General features: G+C 32.0%; 1 protein-coding gene across 1 annotated transcript in view; it reads left to right on the forward strand.

The window, feature by feature from the left end:
- The first annotated feature begins 4259 nt into the window (after positions 1-4259).
- dtn (transmembrane protein 132C dtn) overlaps positions 4260-23632 on the forward strand; it is a 136880-nt gene continuing 117507 nt past the window's right edge. The window contains exon 1 of the mRNA XM_088238057.1: positions 4260-4378. Within this exon, the coding sequence (XP_088094183.1) occupies positions 4260-4378 (119 nt within the window). The remainder of the gene's footprint in view (positions 4379-23632) is intronic.

The following is a 23632-nucleotide window of genomic DNA, read 5'->3' on the forward strand; positions in this document are numbered from 1 at the left end:
CTACCTGTTAGAGTAGTTTAGTCGCCTTCTGTTCGATGCGCGTATGCAGTTTCTGGACTGTTTTTAATTCTATGCCATTAAAAATTGATAATATTAACATTTTTTATGATCATTTAGTTTTTTAAGTTGATTTAGTTTAATCGTGGGTTTAATCGTTTAACCTGTAACTATATGCAGTGTTTTTTTTAAATTGGAAAGTCAAAACATTTTAAAAATTATATGATACAATAATTTATAAATACATTTTATAAGGTCGTCGTAATATTGATAACACAAATATAACTATTTTTTTTAAATATATTTTTATAATATTTTTCTTCTTGTATAACTTTAAAGTGTTTTATTATTTAATTTTGTGTTTTACATTTATTCTTTAACTGTTTAAACTTTCTACTGAATATGCTGTATAATTTTTAGGTTAATTTTTTAAAATATAAATCTTGTATAATCTTAAGGTTTATTTTTTTTAATAATCTTGAAATTTGTAATTTTAAAAAAATATATATACCTAGCCAAATATGTTAGTATTATAAATTTTTGTAAAAGGCAGATTTGCCCTTTATGTTAATAAAATAAAAATAACTAATAACAATACATAACAAACAAAGAAAGGATTGAAAATGTTCAACGAAATTTTTAAAATACCTAGATTATAAAAACATAAAAACGCTTTGCATTTACAGCCAATCTGCTAAACAAAATAGATTTTTTACCCTTGAAAATAGACGTACTATATCTGAATTATGCTATTTATATAAATTATTAAATAATAAAGTAGACTCTTTTAACCTACTCTCCAAAATTAATCTTAATGTCCCCTTTTGCGTGACAAGAAAAAAGTATTTATTCCATCTGCCAGTCTGTAGCACTAACTGTGCACAACACTCTTTCCTCTACCGTTCTTGCTCTAACTAAAATGATTTGTTTTCATCTATAGATATATTCAACACGCCCTTTAATTGATTAAAAAATAAATTAAGACTGATTCTTTCTGGCTGCGATACGATCCCACTTGCTATTTAATGATGCTCACACTTACACACACCTGATCACTTACTCCCACCTACATACAAATACATACAAACATTGCAAAACTATGACCCGGATTTATATTTTTAAAAATGTACAAAATGCTTGGTATAGAAAAATCGTAAAATTGACTAAAATACATTCTTAAATAATACAAAGTATATCATCAATATTTATAGCATGAACTTTGTTGTCAAACATTGAGTTAAATGTTATTGAATATTTGTAGAGAAGACATTTAAAATTTGAGAGAAGAGACGGGTACGTCTCGAAACCGGTAGAAAGTCGGTAAGTGGTTGTATACAAGTATTTAATAACATTTAAAAAAAAGATAAAATACTCCATAACTGTATAAATAATTCACTTGTAGGTAAATCTTTTTTTCATGGACCTACCAGGGTTGCATTCGACGAAAATGCATTTATAAAAAAAACGGTTTTAATATTTACAATCGAAATTTGCATTTGATAGATCCCAATCAGATTCTTTCTTTTCATTCCTTATAATTTCTTCCTATTCATTTCTTTTTACTGGATTTTTGGTATTACTAAAATAATATTAACTGGCATTCAATACATTTTTGAAAAACGCATTTATAAATAAAGTGCAACCCTTTTGGTGAGAAGAGCCGAGTTTGACATTTGCAAAAAGAATTCTGTATTTAAGGTACCTACTTAAATTCAATATTTGAATATTAATAATTTTTAGTTTTGAAATTTAATCATAAACAAGTACTTAAGTACCTACTTATTAATGAAAAGTCTTAACATATGGAGATAATAAGTCAACTTTTTTCGTCATGTTGTTGATCTAAAAATTAACTTGTGTAGCTTTAAAACCGGTGAAGTTGTTTTATATTTACGTATTTTATTATGAAAAATAACTACAATGTTAGTGCTTCCATTATAAATTTTATAAACAGTGGGATATTTACAAATACCTAATAACTGTAAAAAATATTGACCAATAGGAATATTTACGAGTTCAATGAAATTCCCCTTCGTTTTTTCTTTGTTTCCGTTCACAAAGAAAATATCAATCGAAAAGAACAAAGAAGAATTGTTTTACAAAGCGTAGCATTTTTTCTTTATTTTCGAATATTTACGAAGTTTTTCCGACCCCATAACATTTATGATGTCAGATTGCCACGTGTATAAAAACAATAATTATTTATGATTAAATTTTACAGCATTTATTTGGGCGATTTATTGTTTTCTTTTTTTTTGTATAAATGTATAATATTTTCAGTGTGGTTAGCTACTAGGAATGAGGTCCCGGACTCCTGGGTTAACGATGAAAGCGTAAATCTTCACCTGGCTTCATTTTCTTCTACTTCATCTTCTAAGCGATCCTCAGATCTGTGTTACAGAAAAATAGTTGTTTTCTTGAGATGACGAGGTCCAACTATTCCTCCATCTCTCAAGTGGCCTTCCAGGCGGATTTCACTGGCTGTAGTGTACACAAGTCTATCGCTGCTCATTTTGTCCGCATGGATCCTCCAGTATCTTCACCTGGATCTGCTCCATAGTACGATACTCTCTATTTCAGACGTATTTCTAATTAAAGTATTGCGGATTCCGTCTCGGAGCGTTTTTAAGACATACATTTCAGCAGTTCTGAGTAGCCCTTTGGTACGAACAGTGTCTGCCCGCGCTTCCACAGCATACGTCATGATGGGTCTCACACACGCTTTGTACATTCTGACCTAGCTAGCTATCGATACGCGTATCCATTTTTCTCCATATCACATTCCTCAGACACCCTGACACAGTTGACGCTTTGTTGACCTTTTCTCGGACTGCAGTGTAAAAATCGCTATGACTTGAGATTTCTACTCCCAGATATCTTAAACTCATGACCTGTTCCATTGGCTTACTGTCAATGGTCAGCTTAGACCTTATAGGTTGTCTGAATACTGTAGGACTTGTTTTTTTGACTAATATTGACATGTTGAGCATTTGTAGTACTAGTTGGAACTTTTTTTTTTTTTTGTTTTTTACAATAATCATAATCGATAAAACAGAGTATTCAAAAAATAAATCATAATTATATAGCAATGAAATACATATTAATAGTAAACAAAAAAAATCCACAAAGGCATGGCCTGTTCGTGGGTATACAAGAAAATGTTAATGAATTTTTGCTCCTATAATAAATAATGCACAGTTATAATATTTTAGTGTAACATAAGAAAGAAAATATTAAATATTTAGTAAAATATAATATGGTAATTTTTTTATAGTAATTAAAAAAAGAAATAAAAAATATTAAAAAAAACAAAAAAATATTCCTTATTATTAAAGGGCAACAAAATATATCATAGAAATAATAAAACTTATACAACATTATTTGTAGGTCATTCTAAGATTCAGATATTATGGCTGCATTATCTGCATAGCACATCATATCAATTGTTTTGTTTTTTTATATTATATTTTAACCCATTTTGTAACCCAGTCTGAAGCCAGACACCTTTTCTATAATTTCATCCACTAAAAGAGTAAACAGAAAAGGTATCTGACTATCTTAGTGCCTAATATCATTACTTGATGGGATTTCCTTGGATAATTAATTATCAACTTAATTTTTTGTTTTCCAGTAGGCAGTTGTGTTATAATATAACAGGTTTGGGAAAAAGTAATTTCGTATTTCGCGCTTTTTTTTTAAACTCAATATATCTCGTTCATTATTGGTTACATTGGATCATACGATACGGGGTTGTAAAGGTGTGAGTGTATACTACAAACGTTTTTTTGACAATATTACGCTTGGTCGGTTCAGTCGTGAAGTATCGTGCGTCTAGTATAGAGGTCTCTAAGGAAGAAATTCGCCATACTTTACATTTTAACTACCTGAAAGGGAAAAACACGTCGAAAGCGATCAAAAAAAATTGCGATGTATACAGGGCCGATACTCTTTTGGTTTTAGTGTAGACGAGGTAAATGTACACCACGCTCTGGCTGGCCTGTCGTCAAAAATGTCGATAAAATCATGGAAAATATCGTGATAGACCGACATGTTAGCAGTCGCAGCATCGCTCAGAAGTTGAATATTGATCATAAAACCGTTTTGAACCATTTGCAGAAAGCTGGATAAAAAAAGCTCGATTTTTGGGTGCCACACATGCTGACAAAAAAAAAACTCATTGACTGAATTTCCATCCGCGAATAGCTGCTAAATCGCAACAAAATCGACCCATTTCTGAAGCGAATGGTGACTGGTGTTGAAAAATGGGTCTCTTACGACAATGTCAAGCGACAGAGATCGTAGTCGAAGCCAACGAAGCGGAACGAGCTCAGACCGTGGCCAAGCCAGGACTGACGGCCAGGAAGGTGTTGCTGTGTGTTTGGTGAGATTGGCATGGAATACTTTACTATAAGGTGCTCCTTTATGACCGAACGCTAAATTCAGCCCACTACTGTAAACAACTTGACCGTTTGAAGCTGCCGATCAAACAGAAGCGGCCAGCATTGGTGAATAGGAGAGGAATTGTGTTTTATCAGGACACCGCCGGGCCGCACACTTCTTTGATGACGCGCCAGAAACTCCGGGAGCTTGGATGGGAAGTTTTTATGCATCCACCCTATAGTCCGGACCTGGCACCAAGTGACTACCACCATAGGCCACAATAGAGGCATGTGAAAATAGGTTTTTTGCCAATATGGACAAGGGCTTCTACTACGAAAGGGGCACTATAAAGTTGAATTCTCGCCGGCAACGAGTTATAAAACAGAACGGCACATATTTGACTTAAATTGGATCATGGTAACACTTTTTATAAAGCATTGAAAGACAGCGAAAAATACGAAATGACCTTTTCCCTAACCCATATGTTTATTTTAAAAACTCCCCAGGAGGCGAAATCCAGTCATTTGTCTACTGAACATTTGGACACTCGCTATTCAAAACATATGTAGTTAATTTAACGAATTAGTCCAAGAAGACATATAAAAATTTGAAAATTGTTTTTATCATAGTCATTCCCTTTCCGCGCCTAATGGTGCATAGAGCACTGCATTGGCACACCAATCGCAGCGTATCTTGATCATTTTTGTTACATGAAGGTAAGGTGATCAGTCTTACGCTTCAGGTACCAGTCTAGGGACTGTGAAATATTCTAGTGTAAGAGCACCCTTTCAAATTATATTTCATATCAACCATGTCGGGAATCGAACCCGAGACCTCTTGCATGGTAGGCAAATGCGCTGACCATTACACCACGAGGCCGAAATTGTTTTCAGGCGTTGCCTAATAGGTTAAATAATTCAATCAGAAGAATTTCACATACATCAGGTTAAATAACACAGGTTAAATAACTCAATTCTGACCTTTCTCTTGACGCTCAAATTAGTAGAACGATAAGTTCATGCTTCTACCAGCCGAGACAAATTAAATGCATACGCATAAATTTGCCGGTTGATGCCGCCCGTCAATTAATAAATGCGTTTGTAGTGTCTAGAGTCGATTTATTGTAATGGTATCTATGCAGGTCTACCAATGAACAAAATGACTCGCCTACAATCTGTATTGAATGCCGCAGCGAGACTTATTTTCGGAATCTCTAAGTTCAGTCATATCACTCGACTACTTCGGGAACTACACTGGCTACGTTTTCCACAGAGGGTCGAATACAAACTCTGTTGGCTTATGTATAAGTCACTGCACAACTCTGCTCCGGAATATCTAAGGGAACTATGCATTCCAGATGAACTAGCTGACAGGCGTCTCACGCTTAGATCAGCTACGTCTACGGCGAGAGGAAAAGTTATTATACCTCTACGAAAACGGCGCACTAAATTTAGTGAACGCGCATTTGCGGTCGCAGGCCCTATGGCATGGAATGCTCTCCCAGCAGAGGTGCGAGGCTGTGAAAGTGAAGTGATGTTTCGGAAAAAGCTTAAAATCCTCTTGTTCTTTAAATCATTTGAATAAATCCGTTGCATGTGACAACAAAATAAATTATTTAAATTAAATTACAAATTAAAAAGAATCACTATGTAAAGCGCCCTTGAGGTATTTTGTTACGAAAATGGCGCTATATAAGTTATCCATAATAATAATAATAATCAGTAAAGGTTTCAGCTCGTTAACTTTACAAAAATAAACGTTGAAAGTACTTCCTCCACATACCCGAAAACCATTTTAAAGACCGTGGGTCTTCCTATCGGTTTCACTCATCCAAAATAGCAATGTCTTTTTAATATACATATTTTTTTAAATTATAAATATTGCGATTTTAATAAATTTTTAATCTACTTCTTTCACTGCCCGTTTTGCTGTGAGTTTGGAAAATTATATAAAGTGCCTTTGCCCGAAATTGTCATTTTTTCACATGACCATATGGCAAACACTAATGGTAGCAAAACTGTGTTTACTTGTGTCAAATTTAGTTACAAAAGTACACAGCAGTATTTTTATAAATTTAATAACATTAAATTGCATTATTACCATCATTAAAAAAAAATTGCTCAACTCTACCGCCTTTCATACAAGTCACCAAAAGATAAATTTAATTTTCATGCGATGATACACTAATTTAAAGGTTACATACTGCACTAATTTAATTAAGTCATTGTGAAAGGATTGTTAGTTGTTAATACGTTTGACAATTTAAACACCAAGGGCTAGAAATGCAACTCTACTTCCCTTTGATGGGAAAGGACGGCATAAAATATTCGCTCAGTTCATACCCAGAGACATAAGGCTCCTTTTCAAAATCAACAGATGGACCAGTTGAAGAAATATGGATGTTCAAACACACGCAAATTGGTGAATGTTACACAATGTATTAAGTTATTTGATATTTTTATTTAATTTTTCATTAATGTAGGTACAATTTACACGCTTATTGAAAGTAAATATATTTATATTATGAATAAACAAAACAACACGTAGAGAAAGACAGGTTTCAAGAAATATTTCTTATTATATAGTATGTATAATGTAAAAGCCCCATGGGCGTCAACAGAAAGAAAAATAAAAAAATAAAATAAAATAAAATAAATAAAATAAAAAAATAACTACACATTATAAAAATAAATCAATTAACACAAATAAAAAAATATTGTCAGTTCCATATACTGCTATCTTCCATGTACTCATTTAGTCCATATAAGGCCTTTTTTAGAAGTACGCCTTTTATTTAAAAAAAATATACATATATTGTCCGTCATAATTAACACACTGCCGGGAACTTTGTTGTAGAAGCGTATCCAGTGACCCACAAACGATGTGCTTTATTTACTTAGCTTTAATTTCGGGATTATTTCATTATTTAATTTGAGAAAGACATGGCATGATCAAGTACAACAAATTCTTGAAAGTCGTCATGTGAAAAGTCGGAATAATTGACGTGCGTGCATGAGAAGATGTATGAATGTGAAGGAAGCAAAGGAAGTGTGCCAGGACAGAGTGGTGTGGCGTTCTATCCTCTCTGCCTACCCCTCTGGGAAAATGGCGTGATGGTTAGTTAGTTAGTTAGTTAGTTACTATTTTTTTGAAAGAGAGCTATATTTTTACTTACGTTCATAATATTATCATAAATATACTGACTAAGTGCAAACTTAGACCAGTGAATGACAGGTCATAAGTCATAAGTTCTGTAAATGCCTAGTTTTTCATATTTCCTTCTCTAAAATGTTATCCATCTCTGTTGTAATTGTTTTTCTGTGGATTTCAATGATACAATTTTTTTTATACTACTATATTTTACTACTATTTTGTTAATTTCAATGATACTATTATTTTGTATATTTGATTATGTGTGAATCTTAATTTGTATAATTTATTTTCTTAAAATTATTTCTGATTATTTTTTATGCATTCTATCCTTTGGAATTTTATTATATATTAATTTTAATATTTTTTTCTAGATTGTTATTCTATTGCATCACATGTCGTTTTAATTTAATTTAATTAATTTTACTACGAATTTTATTGTTAATTATTATGGCTTGACACGGTCATAGCCTAAAAAGCCTTAATAAGTTCATTAATATTTAAACTAGTGTAATTTTGAATGAATAAATAAATAAATGAAATAATTACTTTGTGCATATAACTCACTATGAGAACGAATTTAAAGTATTCATGTTTGTTGGTGAAAAATCTTGGTAAAAATTTATTGTAATTTTTTATAGAAATAAAGACAAAATTTTCAAAAAAAATTTAAATTTGAATTTCAAACTGAATTATATAATATGATAATCAATTTTTTTTTCAGGTACGTGCTGATTTTGTAAAACCAAAAATATTCATGGGAATGGTATAAAGGTAAGTAGGTGTTAATTTTTAAAAAATAATACTATTTTTACATTTCAAGTAGGTAGGGTCCAGTAAACATCGATCAACCTCTAACGTCGAAAAATCCCGGATTGAAAGTATAGGGTGGGCCTTTACTGTATACCTAGTTTCAGTTACCAAAAATGAAATAATTGTAGAACTTTCAAATGTTTTATTTATATTTTAAGAAACTACAATAAATGGAAATTTTAATAATATTTAAATTTTAAAAATTATATTGTCCAAGTGAGTTCCACCAGCTTGTTGACATTGTTTAAAGCGGATTCGAAATTTCTCAAATTTCACGTAAAAAAGTTTCCCGTGGGATGGCGTTAATTTCCCGCAAAATGTTTTTGTAAACTGATTTATTATTGTTGGATTGTCTTCATAGACTTTTGATTTTAAGTACCCCCACAAAAAATAATCACACGGGCTGAGATCCGGGCTCTGTGGGGGCTATTCAATGTCTCTTCCTCGTGAAATGTGTTTCCCAGGGAACATCTCCTTTAAACGGTCAAAGATCGGTATCATTCGGCTTCAACACTTGCATCAGTTGAAAATTCAAAAGCCAATAAAATTTAAGGCTTTTAGATGTAAATTATTGCGTAAAATTCTTTGTTAAGTGGTCCTCTTGCTTTGTTAAGGCTTGGCTTCTCTTGCGAGTTGATTGTTGCGGATTTTCCCATACTGATTCACTAACACGCTGAATAACTTCTGGTATCCTCGCCGACTTCAGGTGGCTTCATTCATTATTCTTACTGTTGAGCCGGTTGTCTCAAACCTTTTTAACCATTCCCGAATAGACCATGGACTTGGTGCTTGACTAATGTCTCATATACATTCGTCTCGAAATCGTCACGGAATAATTGTTTACGTAAAATGCGCGAACACGAAACGCGCGCTGCTTTCCCGTGAATGGCTGCATGGCGACTAAAAATTCCACGAAAAAACGCATCTAACGCTCTCCTCGCACCGCGCTAGCGCTGCGTATTATTAAAAAAATGACTAAACGAACCGCGAACACAGTCAAGTCTCACCCTGTAGTATAAACTAAAAAACGTTTTTTATTTTTTACAATTTTATAGGTAGGTATATACGTTCTGTAACGGAACCCATAAATGTGCTTTCATTGGCACGTACACGTAATGGTACAGTGGTAGCGTATGTGGAAATTTAATTATTATAAACGTGTTTCCCCTGAAATACAAATCAGAATTTTCCTGGCGTTTCCCTTGTTAATGTCACATTAGTCGCTTTTCAGCAGAAATCATGGTCAGATATACACTGTTACTGAAGAAAAAAGTGCTTAAACAATACTACAAAAGTACAAAACATAGAAACGACATTATTTTTTTTTACGTATTTTCGAAGAACCAAATAACTAATTAAAATGTCCGTACGTTATGTTACGTTAAACTGTGTCATATACTATAAAAATATCTAAAAACTGTTTTATGTGATTACATTTTACAAATCTCTTTTTTAACAGAACTGTTAGGGTTTGTTGTGATAGCTAAATTGAATTCGAATCCTCTTAGCGTTTATTGTGATTGACTCTGGAGGCCAGAGCGTCAATCAATAGGAAATAACTTCCCGTTGTGACGTCATACTTCCCTACCCTCACTCTACAGACGTTCCCCCAACCCACAACCACCACCCCATACCCCAGTTACCCCGGGACACGAAATCTAAAACTGATATATTCAATTACCATTCGTTTAAGCTCATATTACACCTCATAAAAGATTGTATGAATAAAAGTACACGTGTTGTTTTCGATGTAAGGAAGTAGTTTTGAAATAAATCATATTAAAAATATACAACGTAACAGTAAATAAAAAAATACAAATCTTTACTGAATAAGTTACTAAAATATTAAAAAAAAAATAAAATAAAAAAATGTGGATTCATACAGTGAAATACAACAGAAAAAAAAGTTAGTTCTGCTTAAATCAGCAGTTTAAAATACGGACAGTGCTTGCTGCAAAACTGTGAATAAATCATATCAGAATTGGTTTTTCTTGGTTATTATATCGTATGTAATTACCAATGTTTTCGACATTTGGGATCGCATTACAGAGACATTTGTGTAGATATATATTTATGTTACCTCATGGACTGAGGATTTGTACCATGCCGCAGTCATTGCTATAATATGCAGCTTGTTAATCCGAAATGTGTGCCGTTTCACAGTCTACGCTGTTATGTGATTTCTTAATTGGCGAGTAGAAAAAATAATGTTTTTAATCGTATCGGATAAATCCAGTTTTGCATATTAAAAAAAGGGGACATCTCTTACTTGCAATAATAATGATTATTAGCCAGATGACTATATTTGTGTGATTACAAAAGTCGTGTTCCGGAACCGGTAGGCATATTGATTTTAATTTATTGGTTTTACACAAAACTTAGGTACCCGTTCTCAGAATTTATCACCCTTACTTTTTCATGTACCCCATTCTACTAAGGACTACATAAAAAATATTCTTATTAGAATTCTTAGTGCTGACAATGGCGGTTTTGGTGACATTGATAAAATATTTTTTTTGTAGCTCTTGTTGAATTTGGCGACGGCTGGTTAGCCTGTAAATGTTTTTGGCAGCTTTTTGTCTTGTGTTTTGAAACTATGTACAGGAAGGGGTTATGAGTTTATAGAGAACAGAAGATCCTTTGATTTTACTAATGTCCACACTACTAAAACTTCTACTTAATTTTTGGCTCAACATTAGAATATGCCTCCGTAGTCTGGTATCCCTTCTCCGTAGTCTGGTATGTGAGCCGAAATAATCACATTGAGTAAGTCTAAAATCGCGTGCTTAGAAAAGTAGAGTGGATGTTTGGCTTAGAAAGAGATAACTATTCGTAGTACATAGTCAGTGTTAAATATTTCTTGTCTCCAAAAAGCAGAAATAACATTGCCTCTTTTTATATATTCGGCATATTAAATTATATAAGTGATGCATCATCACTAGTGGGACAAATAAAGTTCAATATTCCGACCCGTAGGTTGAGAAACAATAAAGTGCTGTCCCTCGATCAGCATAGAACAAACTATGCCTGAATGGACCGATGGAATGTTCCGTTTTTGTCGTATTGTAAACTCAAGAAAAGATTTCGACTTTTTCTGTTTAAGTCTACCAAACCGAACGAGAGCTAAATAATACTCAAGATCTTGTTTTGATGTCGTTAAATGTTTTGTCAAAGCTCTGTTGTTTTCTATGTGTCTTAGTAATTTCGATTGGGACTTAAATAAGACTACTTTCTCCCATCTTTCTGGTAGCATACGAATACCATCTCGAAAGAACGACTCAACTTTTGAGATTATCCAAAAATCGACCCAGTTTTTGGCATCTTTATAAGAATGGAAGTGCTGCTCAGCCAGGCCACGAGTCACCGATCAGAACAAATCATAATTGGAAGGAGCAATGTCCAATAAATACGACGGGTGGGGTAGTACTTCCCATTTGAGCGTTTCCAAGTATGTTTTGACTGGCCTTGCAACGTGTGGCCTAGCGATTTCTTGCTGCAAAATTACTTTGTCGCGTCTCTACTCGTATTGGGGCCATTTTTCTTACAATGCTCAGCTCAAGCGCATCAATTGTAGTCGATAGGGATCTTCTGTGATATTTTCATTCGGTTTGAGAAGCTCAGGATACACTACACCCAGCTGATCATGGTGCAGAGCAGATATGTTTAACGTTATGAAAAGTTTGTTTTCACGTCGGCGGAATTACGCGTACGTTCATTTCAAGCCTAATGATGAGCTTCACGATAAAGTCGGCTGTAGTATTAAAAAGGGTAAGATAATATCATCTGTCTGAAATTAGCGAAAACTTATTCAAGTCCATATTATTTGGTTTAACTTATTGGTTTGTTAATTAATTATAAATAAATCAATATATTGTTTTTCTGTTGGTGAGTTCGGTGAAGTATTAGTGAATGATTAAGTTGTTGTCGTATTTGTAACAGAAGCCGTTCTTACTTTGTTGTTATTTTATTTCATTATTTAATATATTTTGGTGCCAACAATATAACACCAGTCATTTAATATGTTATTAATGTTCATGGAAAACTGTGTTTTCTTTCGTCAAATATATATTTTTTTTAAATACTAGGATTATCAAGGGAAATAGAATAGGGAAGTTTTGTGGTCTTGTGCCCAAAAACTGTTACTGTGTACTGTTACAAAACCACTGTTGCCAGCTTTTGGCAGTCTTTAGATTTCCCGTCAGTTCCAGTGATGGACGGCTTTCCCGCCACTTCGCAGTGTGAGTTTCGCTTTCCCGCTAAAATACATTTTTTGTGCGGGAATAGTAATGTCAGCTTCACCATAAGAACAAAACTTAGTTTTCTTTGTACATATCTCACCTCCGATAAAAGTCATAAACAAAAAAAGCAGGATTAAAAAAAAAATCCAACAACTAAAATAACATCTTTGAAAATCAAGTTTTTTTATTTATAATGCATTTTATTTTATATAATTTTCAACATATTTCAATATTTAATCATCAATAATGAATACGTATTCAAAATACAATATCTTTCTGATGTTTTATCGCGAAAATACAACTTAGAAAATATTTGTTAAAATAATCTCGCAAAAGGAAATCAAACGACTTCGAATGAAACGAAATGAAGTAAATCTCCAGTGAATTGCTCCTTGTTATTCGGGAGACTTACCAAATCTACCAGAGTTTTAAAAACTCGTTTTTCATAGATTTTCAAAATTTGTTTGTAATTTATAACATAAATGACCCAAATAAAATAAGTATAAAATTACTTTTGTTTTTAACCACTTATTTTTTATTTTTTCTCCCGATCGGTTTTAAAGCTACACAAGCTTATTTATTAAGGTATATTTAACTATTATTATTAGTTAAGTATACCTTGATAAAGAAGCGTCGCCCTTTCAGCTGTTTTTAAAAGCTGCTCTTTTTCATAACATATACATACTTTTGGATATTTGTAACTCTCGATCATTTCTATGATTTGGGTTGACAGAGATAAAACACTAGCTAACAGCTGTCAAAATTGGAAAAAAAGCACTTAAAATGTATTTATCTAATTATTCTATAAAAAAGACTTTATTTGATTTTATTGCACAATTACAGTGCAATTAAATATTTTTGTTTCGGAAGAAACTTTAAACCCACTTGTTCTCTAAATCATTTGAATAAACCCTTAGCATGTGGTGACAAAGTTCATTGTTTTTCTAAAATTAAAAAATAATTAATTGATATCTTTATATAATCACTTTGTAAAGCGCCCTTGAGGTATTATATTACGAAAATGGCGCTATATAAATTATCCATAATAAAAAAAGTCCGTAAGGAAAAGAATGTCTTTAAACCTAAGAATTAAAATAGCATTTTATATAATATGTTATTAAATCAAAAAACACACCTGTTTCCATCAGAGATGTAAAGAAATCTCAAATGCAGCTTGCTTCTGTTTTTCATTTTTTGTTGCTATTGTTTTTTTTTTAAAAACAAATATAAGTATACAATATTACTAGTAAATACATTTTTTTAAATGATTTAATACATATATTTACATTGACGTTTCCCATTACGTAAAAGAAAAAACAATTATTGTGTACTTAATGGGGAGTGACGTCTTACAATAGTTTGTTTATTTTATTTTTAATTATTAATATTTTAAGGATAACATATAAATTACAAAAAACAGGTGTTTTTAATCCGTGCTACACAAAAAAGAATTATAAATAAAACTTTTCACTTCTTTCTTAAATAATATGTTGAATTCCTGTCTGCACTTTTTACTTTCTTTGTTAATTTCACTAAAGAAAAATATTCCTCTGTAAGTATAATGATGTGCTGTAGTTGTTTTTAATTAGGGAATTAGGATGTTGCCACTTGTTCCAGGTTGCGTACTTACGTTTCGTGTCGTAGAAACACTACTATTTATTTTGTCTTTATGTATTTGAAGCAAACAATTCTTTTTATAAAACAATTTTAAACTTTATTTTTTTCAAATAATTGTACAGTAGGAAAAGTTAACGGTTTTTTTTTAAAATAACTTTTACAACTAATTTTTGTATTTATTCGACCGGTAAAATATTTGTTTTAAAAGCACCACCACATCCGATTATTCCGTACTGTAATATTGATTGAGCTAATGCAAAGTAAATTGATTTTAATTTTTCGATGGTTAATATATGTCCTAATCTAATAAATAATAAATACAATAATAAATACATCTATAATTTTTGTCATTCTATTTACGATATTATTTATTTGCTCCTTCCATTTTATATTTTTATCAATTAGAATGCCCAAATATTTTATGCTAATTTTTTCAGTGATTTGAAGGCAATTATCATTATGAAACTATCCTATATCCGATATTGCATTTTGTATTTTATTGTATATTATTATAGATTATCCGTGCGCTGTGTAATTTTTCGTCTATGATTTAAAAGTACTGTATTTTTTTCATTTTAAAAAATCGTGGAATCGTGTAAAAGATGACCACCGTTCTCAGAGCGAACGAAACGTCGCACAGTGTTTCGTTTCATACAAGCTAGAAACTAAAAATTCTGAATGTACTTTTAACTCACGTATGCGATTCATTTAATCCCAAAAAGAGGTTTTTTTTATTAAATATGTAATTATAATTCGTTTTATTAAAAATATGTCACATTTTGTTATTTCATAAACGAAATAAATTTTCTGGAAATTGATATCTGCATCCAATAATGTATTTAAGGATCATAAATAATTGAAATTATTACTTTAATTCTATTGACTGATAAATCGGTCAACCTATAAAATAAATCATTGAAAATTATATCAGATACTTAGGCATAAAATAAAGATTTCACCCGAGAGAACTAATCTGCCTTCACTTGTTTTGTCAGAATAACCATTTTACAGCTGATTTTATTATGTTAAACATGACAACTGAAAGGTTTTAAATAAACTTAAAAGTTTGACATTGTAAGGAACACAGAAGTGAGGCAACGGACACAGCAACCCTTGGTATCTACTGTCATCCAAGGCGTTTTGGCTGGCAAGGCCATGTACTACGTATGCCTTCCGAGAGCCTTAACCATGCTTGCCTATGTTACAAAGCATCAGGTTCTTGGCGTCCTGGTCGTCCACTGTTGACAATTTGTGGGCAGTTTGCGTCAGAGTTGCGGTACGTGGACTTAACTTGGGAGGATGTACGGGAGGTCGATCGCTTGGCCGGAGGCAGATTATGGAATCCATATGCTCCACATAGGGAGCGGATATGGTATGATGATAATAAAACTTAAAGGTTTTTAAATAAAACATTTGTTATAAGTGATTTTCAAATAGATGTATTTTGAGAAATATAAAAAGAGCATGTAATGTAGATAAGCCAAAGGAATAAAATTCTTGTCGAGAAACTCTATTAATACTAATAGAGTTCATTTCACTGGGTTTGGCGCCACAAATATAACAGGACATGGTTGACTTATTTTCAGCCAAAACGTTGCAAATTTTACCATCTACCATTATTAAAAGCATTTTAAATTTTATGGACAATAAATACTACACCTCCAATATTAACATTAAAATTTTCAAGTTTTTCAATTGCATCTTGAAGTTTTTCAATTTCAGACTTAGTAAGAATATCAGTTTCTTTGGCGAAAATAAATTTAATAGGACGACAATAAGAGGTTGAGGAAGGGCTTAAATTTTGCCAAATTACTATATTAGGGTCATCATTAAGCCTTAGTTGTATTGGAACGAATGACATAATAAATAAAAATTCATCTATTGCATGCTCTGTGTGAAATTTCTGTTTATAATTACTATGTCCCGAGCTTCCATCTCCACCGCACTTGCATATAAGAGTCAGTACAGAACCTGAAGGAACTCTTTCTTTTAAGAATTCTGATTCTACATTTAGCAATCGTTCCACCGTATGATTTAAAATCACTTGTAGCTGGATTTCTGCACTAGTTTCCGTTATTTTGACAAATTCCTCGCTCAGGCAACATGTTTTTTTTGTTTTTCTTAAACTATAAAATGCCGGATATATGTTGTGGTCGGTTTTTATGGCATTTTTACGCATAACTTTGTAGGAATGCAAATATAATTTACAGTCAACGTATAAACTTAGCGCTTCCTCAATTGTCAATGCCCGCTGTTTGTTTACTTGTTGACGTTCCCTACGTATTTTTGCTACTTCATTGGGAGTAGCTTTCAAAATTTTCTTTAGGAGATCGGCATCTGTGCGTTTTCCTAATGCTCGAATAGATACCTGCGTGGCAAACGAAAGTTCTTCAGATGTCTTCGTACTCACTAAATCACGCACTTTTGCCCTTTTGTACTGATCACTGCATGCCCCAAAATCCTTTGCGGGCCTTCCAGTAGACGTAGATGGTTCATTCATGTCTACTGAAGGACTTTGTCGAAAGTTTTCACATATCAAAATATTTTCACTACCGTCGAGCCATTCAATTTTTTTTTTTAACAAATCTATCTAGTTTACAGCCAGATTCGGTCCATTTTCTGCTTATATTTAAACAAATAAGCTTAATTTGATTTTTTAACAGTTTTTCACCACTTGCACTGAGTTCACCGACTTCAAATTTACTAACAATATTATTTAACACTCCTTGAAGCCTTTCTTTCTTCGTCAAACTCTTCCACATCATGTACAATTCTTGCTTGGAAATCTCGTATCTGGTACCTGTAAAATAACAAAATAAGATAGATGCAACTTCGTGCGGTAAAATATCGAAACTGTAATGAATTAACAATAAATTGGTCTATTGAAAAATAAAAATAATATTTTGCTACTTTGATATACTCTCCGAGATAAATTCTCGAGAAGTTAGAAATTGATATTTTTTTAACTACTGAAAAATACATGAGTTAAATTATTGTTTTTTTAAATACCTAAATGAAATACATTAAAATATTAGAAAAAAAAACCATACAACATACCTTCCAAAATAGCTTCCATTTTTTTTTAAATCGAAATAAAAAACTTTAAACTGGATAAACAACCTTTACACGTCGGACACCAAAATGCAAATAAATGTAATTAGGCTTTCAAAAACCAATTATCCGACTTTCATATTCTGGTATGAATCACCCTAAGCATTAATCACCCCAATTAGGCTTACAATCGTCACACTAACTATCTGGTTATGCCCCCATGACGTCATCGTTTAAGAATTCAAAAGTGACTTTTTATCTTGTAGCTTGTATGGCTCAAAACACTGTGCGTCGCCTCGATCGTAATCTGGCTTTTTTTGTGTGACAATTTGTATGAGATCTTTGTACCATTGAAATAATGACAGTTTATGCGATTAAACTATGACTGTTTTCAGTGATTTCATGATCTTTGAGATGATTTTTTTGCCTTGCAAGAAAAAAAAAACAAAAGCTCTGGAAACGTAGAATAAAGACTAAATTATATTAATGTGTTTTTTCATTTTGACTGCAGCTACTGCAAGTAATTTAAATGTCTGATTAAAATATCAGATTTTAGCATTTTCACGCTAAGTCCCCTTAAACCTTTATTGTTTATTGTTTTCTTTTGAAGAGAATTTGTTTTTCCAATACAACGCAATTTTGACAGTTAAAAAATTAAAATTAACTATAAATGTCGACTTTTACACCATTTATAATCAACAAGTCATACATTGTCTTTAATGTGTATAAATCTTTGTAGACAGGTACAAGATTCAACCGCTTTGAATTGATTTATATATATTAAAAGAAATTGAGAACTTCTGTCAAAAAGGCAATGGTAAAGGCAACTACAGGGCTATAAAGTTCAAAACCTAATTGATTAAGCAAAAGTTTGTAAGCAGTATTTTTTAAATTCTGACTCAAAATACCACGGGATGAATATTATTTTATACGTATGCCTACTATACGTTCCAAAGTTAAAAAATAATTTAAATCGCATGAAAGGAAAATCCTCTCTGAGACTTTCTTCTGATTTTAGAAGTAAAAGTTTTCATTGCGCGTCACCAAAAAATCACCTAAAAAGTTTCACTTTTCTGATGAGCTGTATTGAAAATGTCTTTTTTACAAAGTTGAGGAGATTTGAAGCCAGATTATGATTCCTTTGTTGGCAGTTTATGGCAGGAGACATTTTTATTCGAGAGTTTAACGTAGAAAATTGATTTTTTAAATAAATTTCAACCCCCAGAAGTACAATGCCGTCATATGTAAAAAGGCAACTTTTCAATGAGAATCACAAAAATAGTTACATTTGAGATAGTGTTCTACAAGAAATTTAGAACCATTTAAAGTATGGCAATGAATAGTAAAAAAATATTTCAGGACGAAAAACAATACAATGTATTTTTAAGTTTTTAATTTCTTTTAGCAAGACAATGACTCATTAGCAAAAACTCGATGCAGATATGGCAGGCACAGGTTTTATGCTTTAGGATAATTGAAATACCGTGTTTTGTATGATTGATTTCAGTTTTTTTTTATTTGCATAAAGTTAATAAATGTGTCGGTTAACATCAAAAATGGATATATCTAGACTAAGCATTTTTTCACAAAGAACGCAAAATTGTATAATCCAATTGTTACTAGTTAAAGATGTATACCGCCAGAGACACAATATTTCAAAATCATTAATGTATAAATCAGTGAATAAATTATCAGTTAGGGCTCTACTTTGGAACAGCTTATACTGTTTGTTTTACACACTAATTGGTAAATGATGACAACACTAGGTTTACTAGTATGGAAGGGCTAGCTGTTCCTAGATATTGTAATAAATATGGCAAAAGGACACTACAATACAGTATACCTAAAATAAAATATTTAACACGTTACCCAATAATATTAAAAATAGTGAGACGTCTGCTCAAATTATGACTAATGGAAAAAAGTTTTTTGTATTAATTATAGTTTTTAATCTTCGGGTAATGAAATATGGTAGAATATGTAATGTTTTTCAAATAAAATGATGATTAATGTAGGTTCAGTATGAAAAATCGAAGCAATATATAAAAACCTGCTAAAGAGTTGTATGCTTACAATTCAGCAGAACTTTAATTTCAAGACTGCAGTGTAAATGTTTTTGAAAACAAAATAATCTGGGTGTTTATTATTTTTAATGCAGCTAAACTACATTTTTTTATTTTGAGAACACTCACGCATCTCCACATTTCTTTTTGAGCGAGATATATCACAACCATGAGTGTTCTTCGAAATCAATTGAGTAAACTGTCGAGAGGAATACTGCCGTAACTATTATGCTACAGTGTTCTTCTCATATTTTAACAGTCAAATAGGAAAACACTACAAACAATACTGAGCATTATAATTTCAATATACATTAAGTTACGAGCATTAAGACATTTTAAAAAGTTAGTTTGTGGTATCCTGCAAAATGGCTAATTTAGACGTTGCACAGTGTTCTGAGAGTGTAATTTGTTAAACCGATTGTTACAAAGAAGTGTTTTGAAATATTATGGTTTTTATTCATTTGCTTTAATACCATATCGTCACCGTTCAGGCAAGCCACCAACCCAATAAAGCCAATTTTAAGAAATCGCAGTTCAAAGTTTGGAGAACTAGATTTTTTTTTTGTGTTTTAGAAGTTTTATGTATACATCACAAGTCCTTCATGTCTTTTTAATTTATTTCATTGATAACTTTTTCTTTTAATTACAGGCAAAATATCGAATGTTACACAGTGCGTAAAGTGGCCACTTAAAACAGCCAGTGACAGGTTGTAAGCCCTGTTAATGCCTAGACTTCCGTATGTTCTTCTCTTAAATGTTTTCCATCTCTGTTATTTGTTCAGTCCGTTTTCAATGCAGCAGCAAGGCTTATTACGGGAGTAAAAAAAATATTCTCACATCTCACATCTTCGAGATTTGCACTGCTTAAAAAGCCCAGAGAGAATAAAATACAAGCTTTTCTGGGCAATATTCAAATCCCTTCATGAAATGGCTCCAAGATGCCTATCGGACCTTTGTATAAGGGAAAATACATGTCAAAGAAAATCGACTTCTAGGTCAGAATTTGATTCAGGAAGAGGAAAACTTGTCGATTGAAGAATTAAAGGAATATAGATATTCGAATATATGCAGAATGGTGAATGTTACACGGTGTGTAAAGTGGCCCTTTAAACCAGCCAATGACAGGTCATAAGCCCTGTAAATGCCTAGACTTCTATATTCCTTTCTCTAAGAAGTTTCTCATTTTTGTTGTAAAATGTTTATAAAACTTTTACCATTTTGTTGTACGTTTGGTGCTTTTTTTTTTAATTTGGGAAAAAACTAACACAATTTAGGTTTACAACTAACATAAACGTATAAGTTCATTTATCGTTTTGTAAATACGCAATAAAAAAATAATCACAAACAAAATCACTCTTAATTTTTATTTAAAACAAGTAACAATAATTATGCGTTGAAGCATATAATCTTTTTACAAAGGAAAACTCGCTTTTTTCTCGACAACGGCTTTGTATAAAACTTCCCCTATTTTTCATACCCCCTCCCACCACAAAGAATGAAAGGTATTTTGTTTTAATATCTAGCGTAATTGTGCGGAAAATGTAAAGTCTGTTGATGCTACGTCAAAAAATGTTTTCGCCAAAATTTCCCGCAAAACAATGTGATGAGAATTTCTTTGAAAATGTTTTTGTAACGTGTGTGTTTGTTTACACCAAGCATGTATGTAGCTACAAACACACGCGTATTTCATTTGTGCTTTTAAGAATTACTTGAACATTAATTAAAAGAAAATATAAAGAAAATATTTAGCAACTAAATATTAAATGGAGATTGTCCAAACCAATATTGAATCAACTGCTACACAAATGTAAAGCTTCTGTTATGTTTTTATTATTTCATTGTGCGTTTTGTAATATAAATAATATAGATTTTCATCAATTAATTATAAACATAAATACGTAGTGTTTGAAACTTTCTGAACATTTTGTTAATTATCTCTGTTTATTAAGTCTTCTTTGTTTATTCCCCCAGTAATATCACATTATTTTTATTATTAATCATAATTTATAATGGAAAAAATATGAATAAATAAAAATAAAAAATATTATGCAAAATTAATTTACAACTTAGAGTATTTTATACATTTTTATTATTTATATTTGTTTATTATATGCGCCCAGAGAGCTTTACATGATAGGTACAAAATTGCAATTCATGAGTTTCATTTAAAAAGTTAATATGTATGTTTCATAAATATGTATGTTTTTTATCGAAAGTTGAATTATGCTCACGATTTGGTAATTAAAAAAAACATTTAGGCAAAGCTCTATTATGTCAATTTTACTGTTTTTTTTTATAAAAAAAAAACAATACTCATTATACCAATTTGATTGTCTATGGTAGCACGTTTCTATATATAGCATTTTAAGTTGAAATAAATCGGTTTTTTGTTTTTTTTTTGTTTGTATCAGGAGCGTGCGGTGAAATTTTCGGCTAGGGAAGCAATATACATATATATAAAAACATACCCAAAAAGTACATAATTACATACAAGTCCAGCATACCGTGCATTACAACTCGTAGAAAATGACCCTAAAAATGAAAATATTTGGGTAAATCATAAAAGCGCCAATACGCATTTTACATACAAAAAATATACTCGTTTATCATTTATTTTATTCATCAACAAAAAACGAATTTATTGATATTATTAGTTTATTGAGTCACACGTCCCGAATCCATGGGACTTATGTTCAGTTGTGACAATTATTATATATATTTGCCACGTCTTCCACATTGATTTTTATTCATATACACTAATAGCGTAATCGGATTATGTTAATATGTATTAAGCTCAAAACAAGCTGACAGACCCGATTGTTAAATATTATGTTATTTTTTCGAACAAGTGTATGAACAAAAAATACCAGACTATTAAATTCAAGCAATTTTATGCTCTTATGATACTGCGGCAGAGTTATATTTAGCGTTAATAGTTAAAATTCGGTTGGGTCAAGCGATTCTAGTCTCTATTTTTTTTTCGAACACGGTACAGCATAACAAGATATTTATTTTGATCAGCTTTTTCGAATTGGTTCCAGAGATCATTTAAAATTTGAACTGCGCAGGCGCGGACTCAAAATCTTAATATCAAGGCCCTTCCTCTATGAAACAGTATGAATTCACGGCTTTTTTCGAGAACTGCACGATGCACTGAGATTTTTTAGACTACAAACGCAGAGCGCAGTTGGCTCTTGCCTCTTGCCCACGGCGAGGAATGGTTGATTGTTGGGGATGTTCTCGTCACATTTAGAAATTTGATTGGATTGTTTGTCGGTTCCGTCACAAATCGTTGCTTTTAACGACAAATCGACAAAATCAAATCCATTCTTTGAACAAACCGCACATGCTTTGTATGGTATATGCCTTTATACGTGGCACAATTTAATTATTCTTAATGGAATATGACTGTATTAGGTCACAACTTAAAATATAATGTACGTTATAAATTAGACTACAATGTACTTTTCCACATATTCATTTGACCAATTGCCGCTTTCTAAAAATGCTTGTCGGCCTCGTGGCGTAGAGGTCAGCGCGTTTGCCTACCAAACAAGAGGTCTCGGGTTCGATTCCCGGCATGGTTAAGATGAAATATTTATTTAAAAATGTGTTTTTTACACGAGAGTATTTCATAGACCCTGGACTGGCACCTGAACCCTGCGACTGATCGTCGAACCTGCATGTAACAAAAATGATTAAGATTGCTGCGATTGGTGTACCAATGCACTGCCCTATGCACCATTAGATGCGAAAAGGGAATGATGATGATGATGATGAAAAATGCCCGTTAGAGGGTGAAAGCGCTAACTGGTCAAATAAATAAGTGAAAGTTCTCACTTTTTTTTTCTTAATTAAAATAAATATTTGCCGTTTTACGATTAACTAAAATATTTAAATTTTGAGGCCGTTTTCAACGATTTGTAAATTACTTACTTTTAAAAAAGACAATTCAAATTCAGGTAGAGTTGGATTCCAAGTTAATACCTCTGATCTGTGAGTCCGCAACACTTTCCACGGTACTACGTGCAAATTCGGCGAAATGGACGATTTTTTACAGCCAGGATATATTGCCAGAATAATGCTAATGAGTTACGTTATAATATGCACCGAAAATTTTGTTTCTAGTAATGATAATAACTAACCAAAGCTGAAACAGTGTGGAATGAAAATATCTTGAAACACTTTATATATTATGTTAATGGCTCTTTGCTCGGGCTCCCTGGAGGCCTATCTCAGTATTTTGTTAACACGCGATGTTCCCATTAACAGCGAGCCTAACCGCTCAGTCGCACTTTTCTTAAGTTTACTTATCAACGGAGC

This window comes from Micrasema longulum, unplaced genomic scaffold (assembly GCF_059751315.1).
Source record: "Micrasema longulum isolate JH-2025_06_02 unplaced genomic scaffold, ASM5975131v1 h1tg001825l, whole genome shotgun sequence".
NCBI classification, from domain to species: domain Eukaryota; kingdom Metazoa; phylum Arthropoda; class Insecta; order Trichoptera; family Brachycentridae; genus Micrasema; species Micrasema longulum.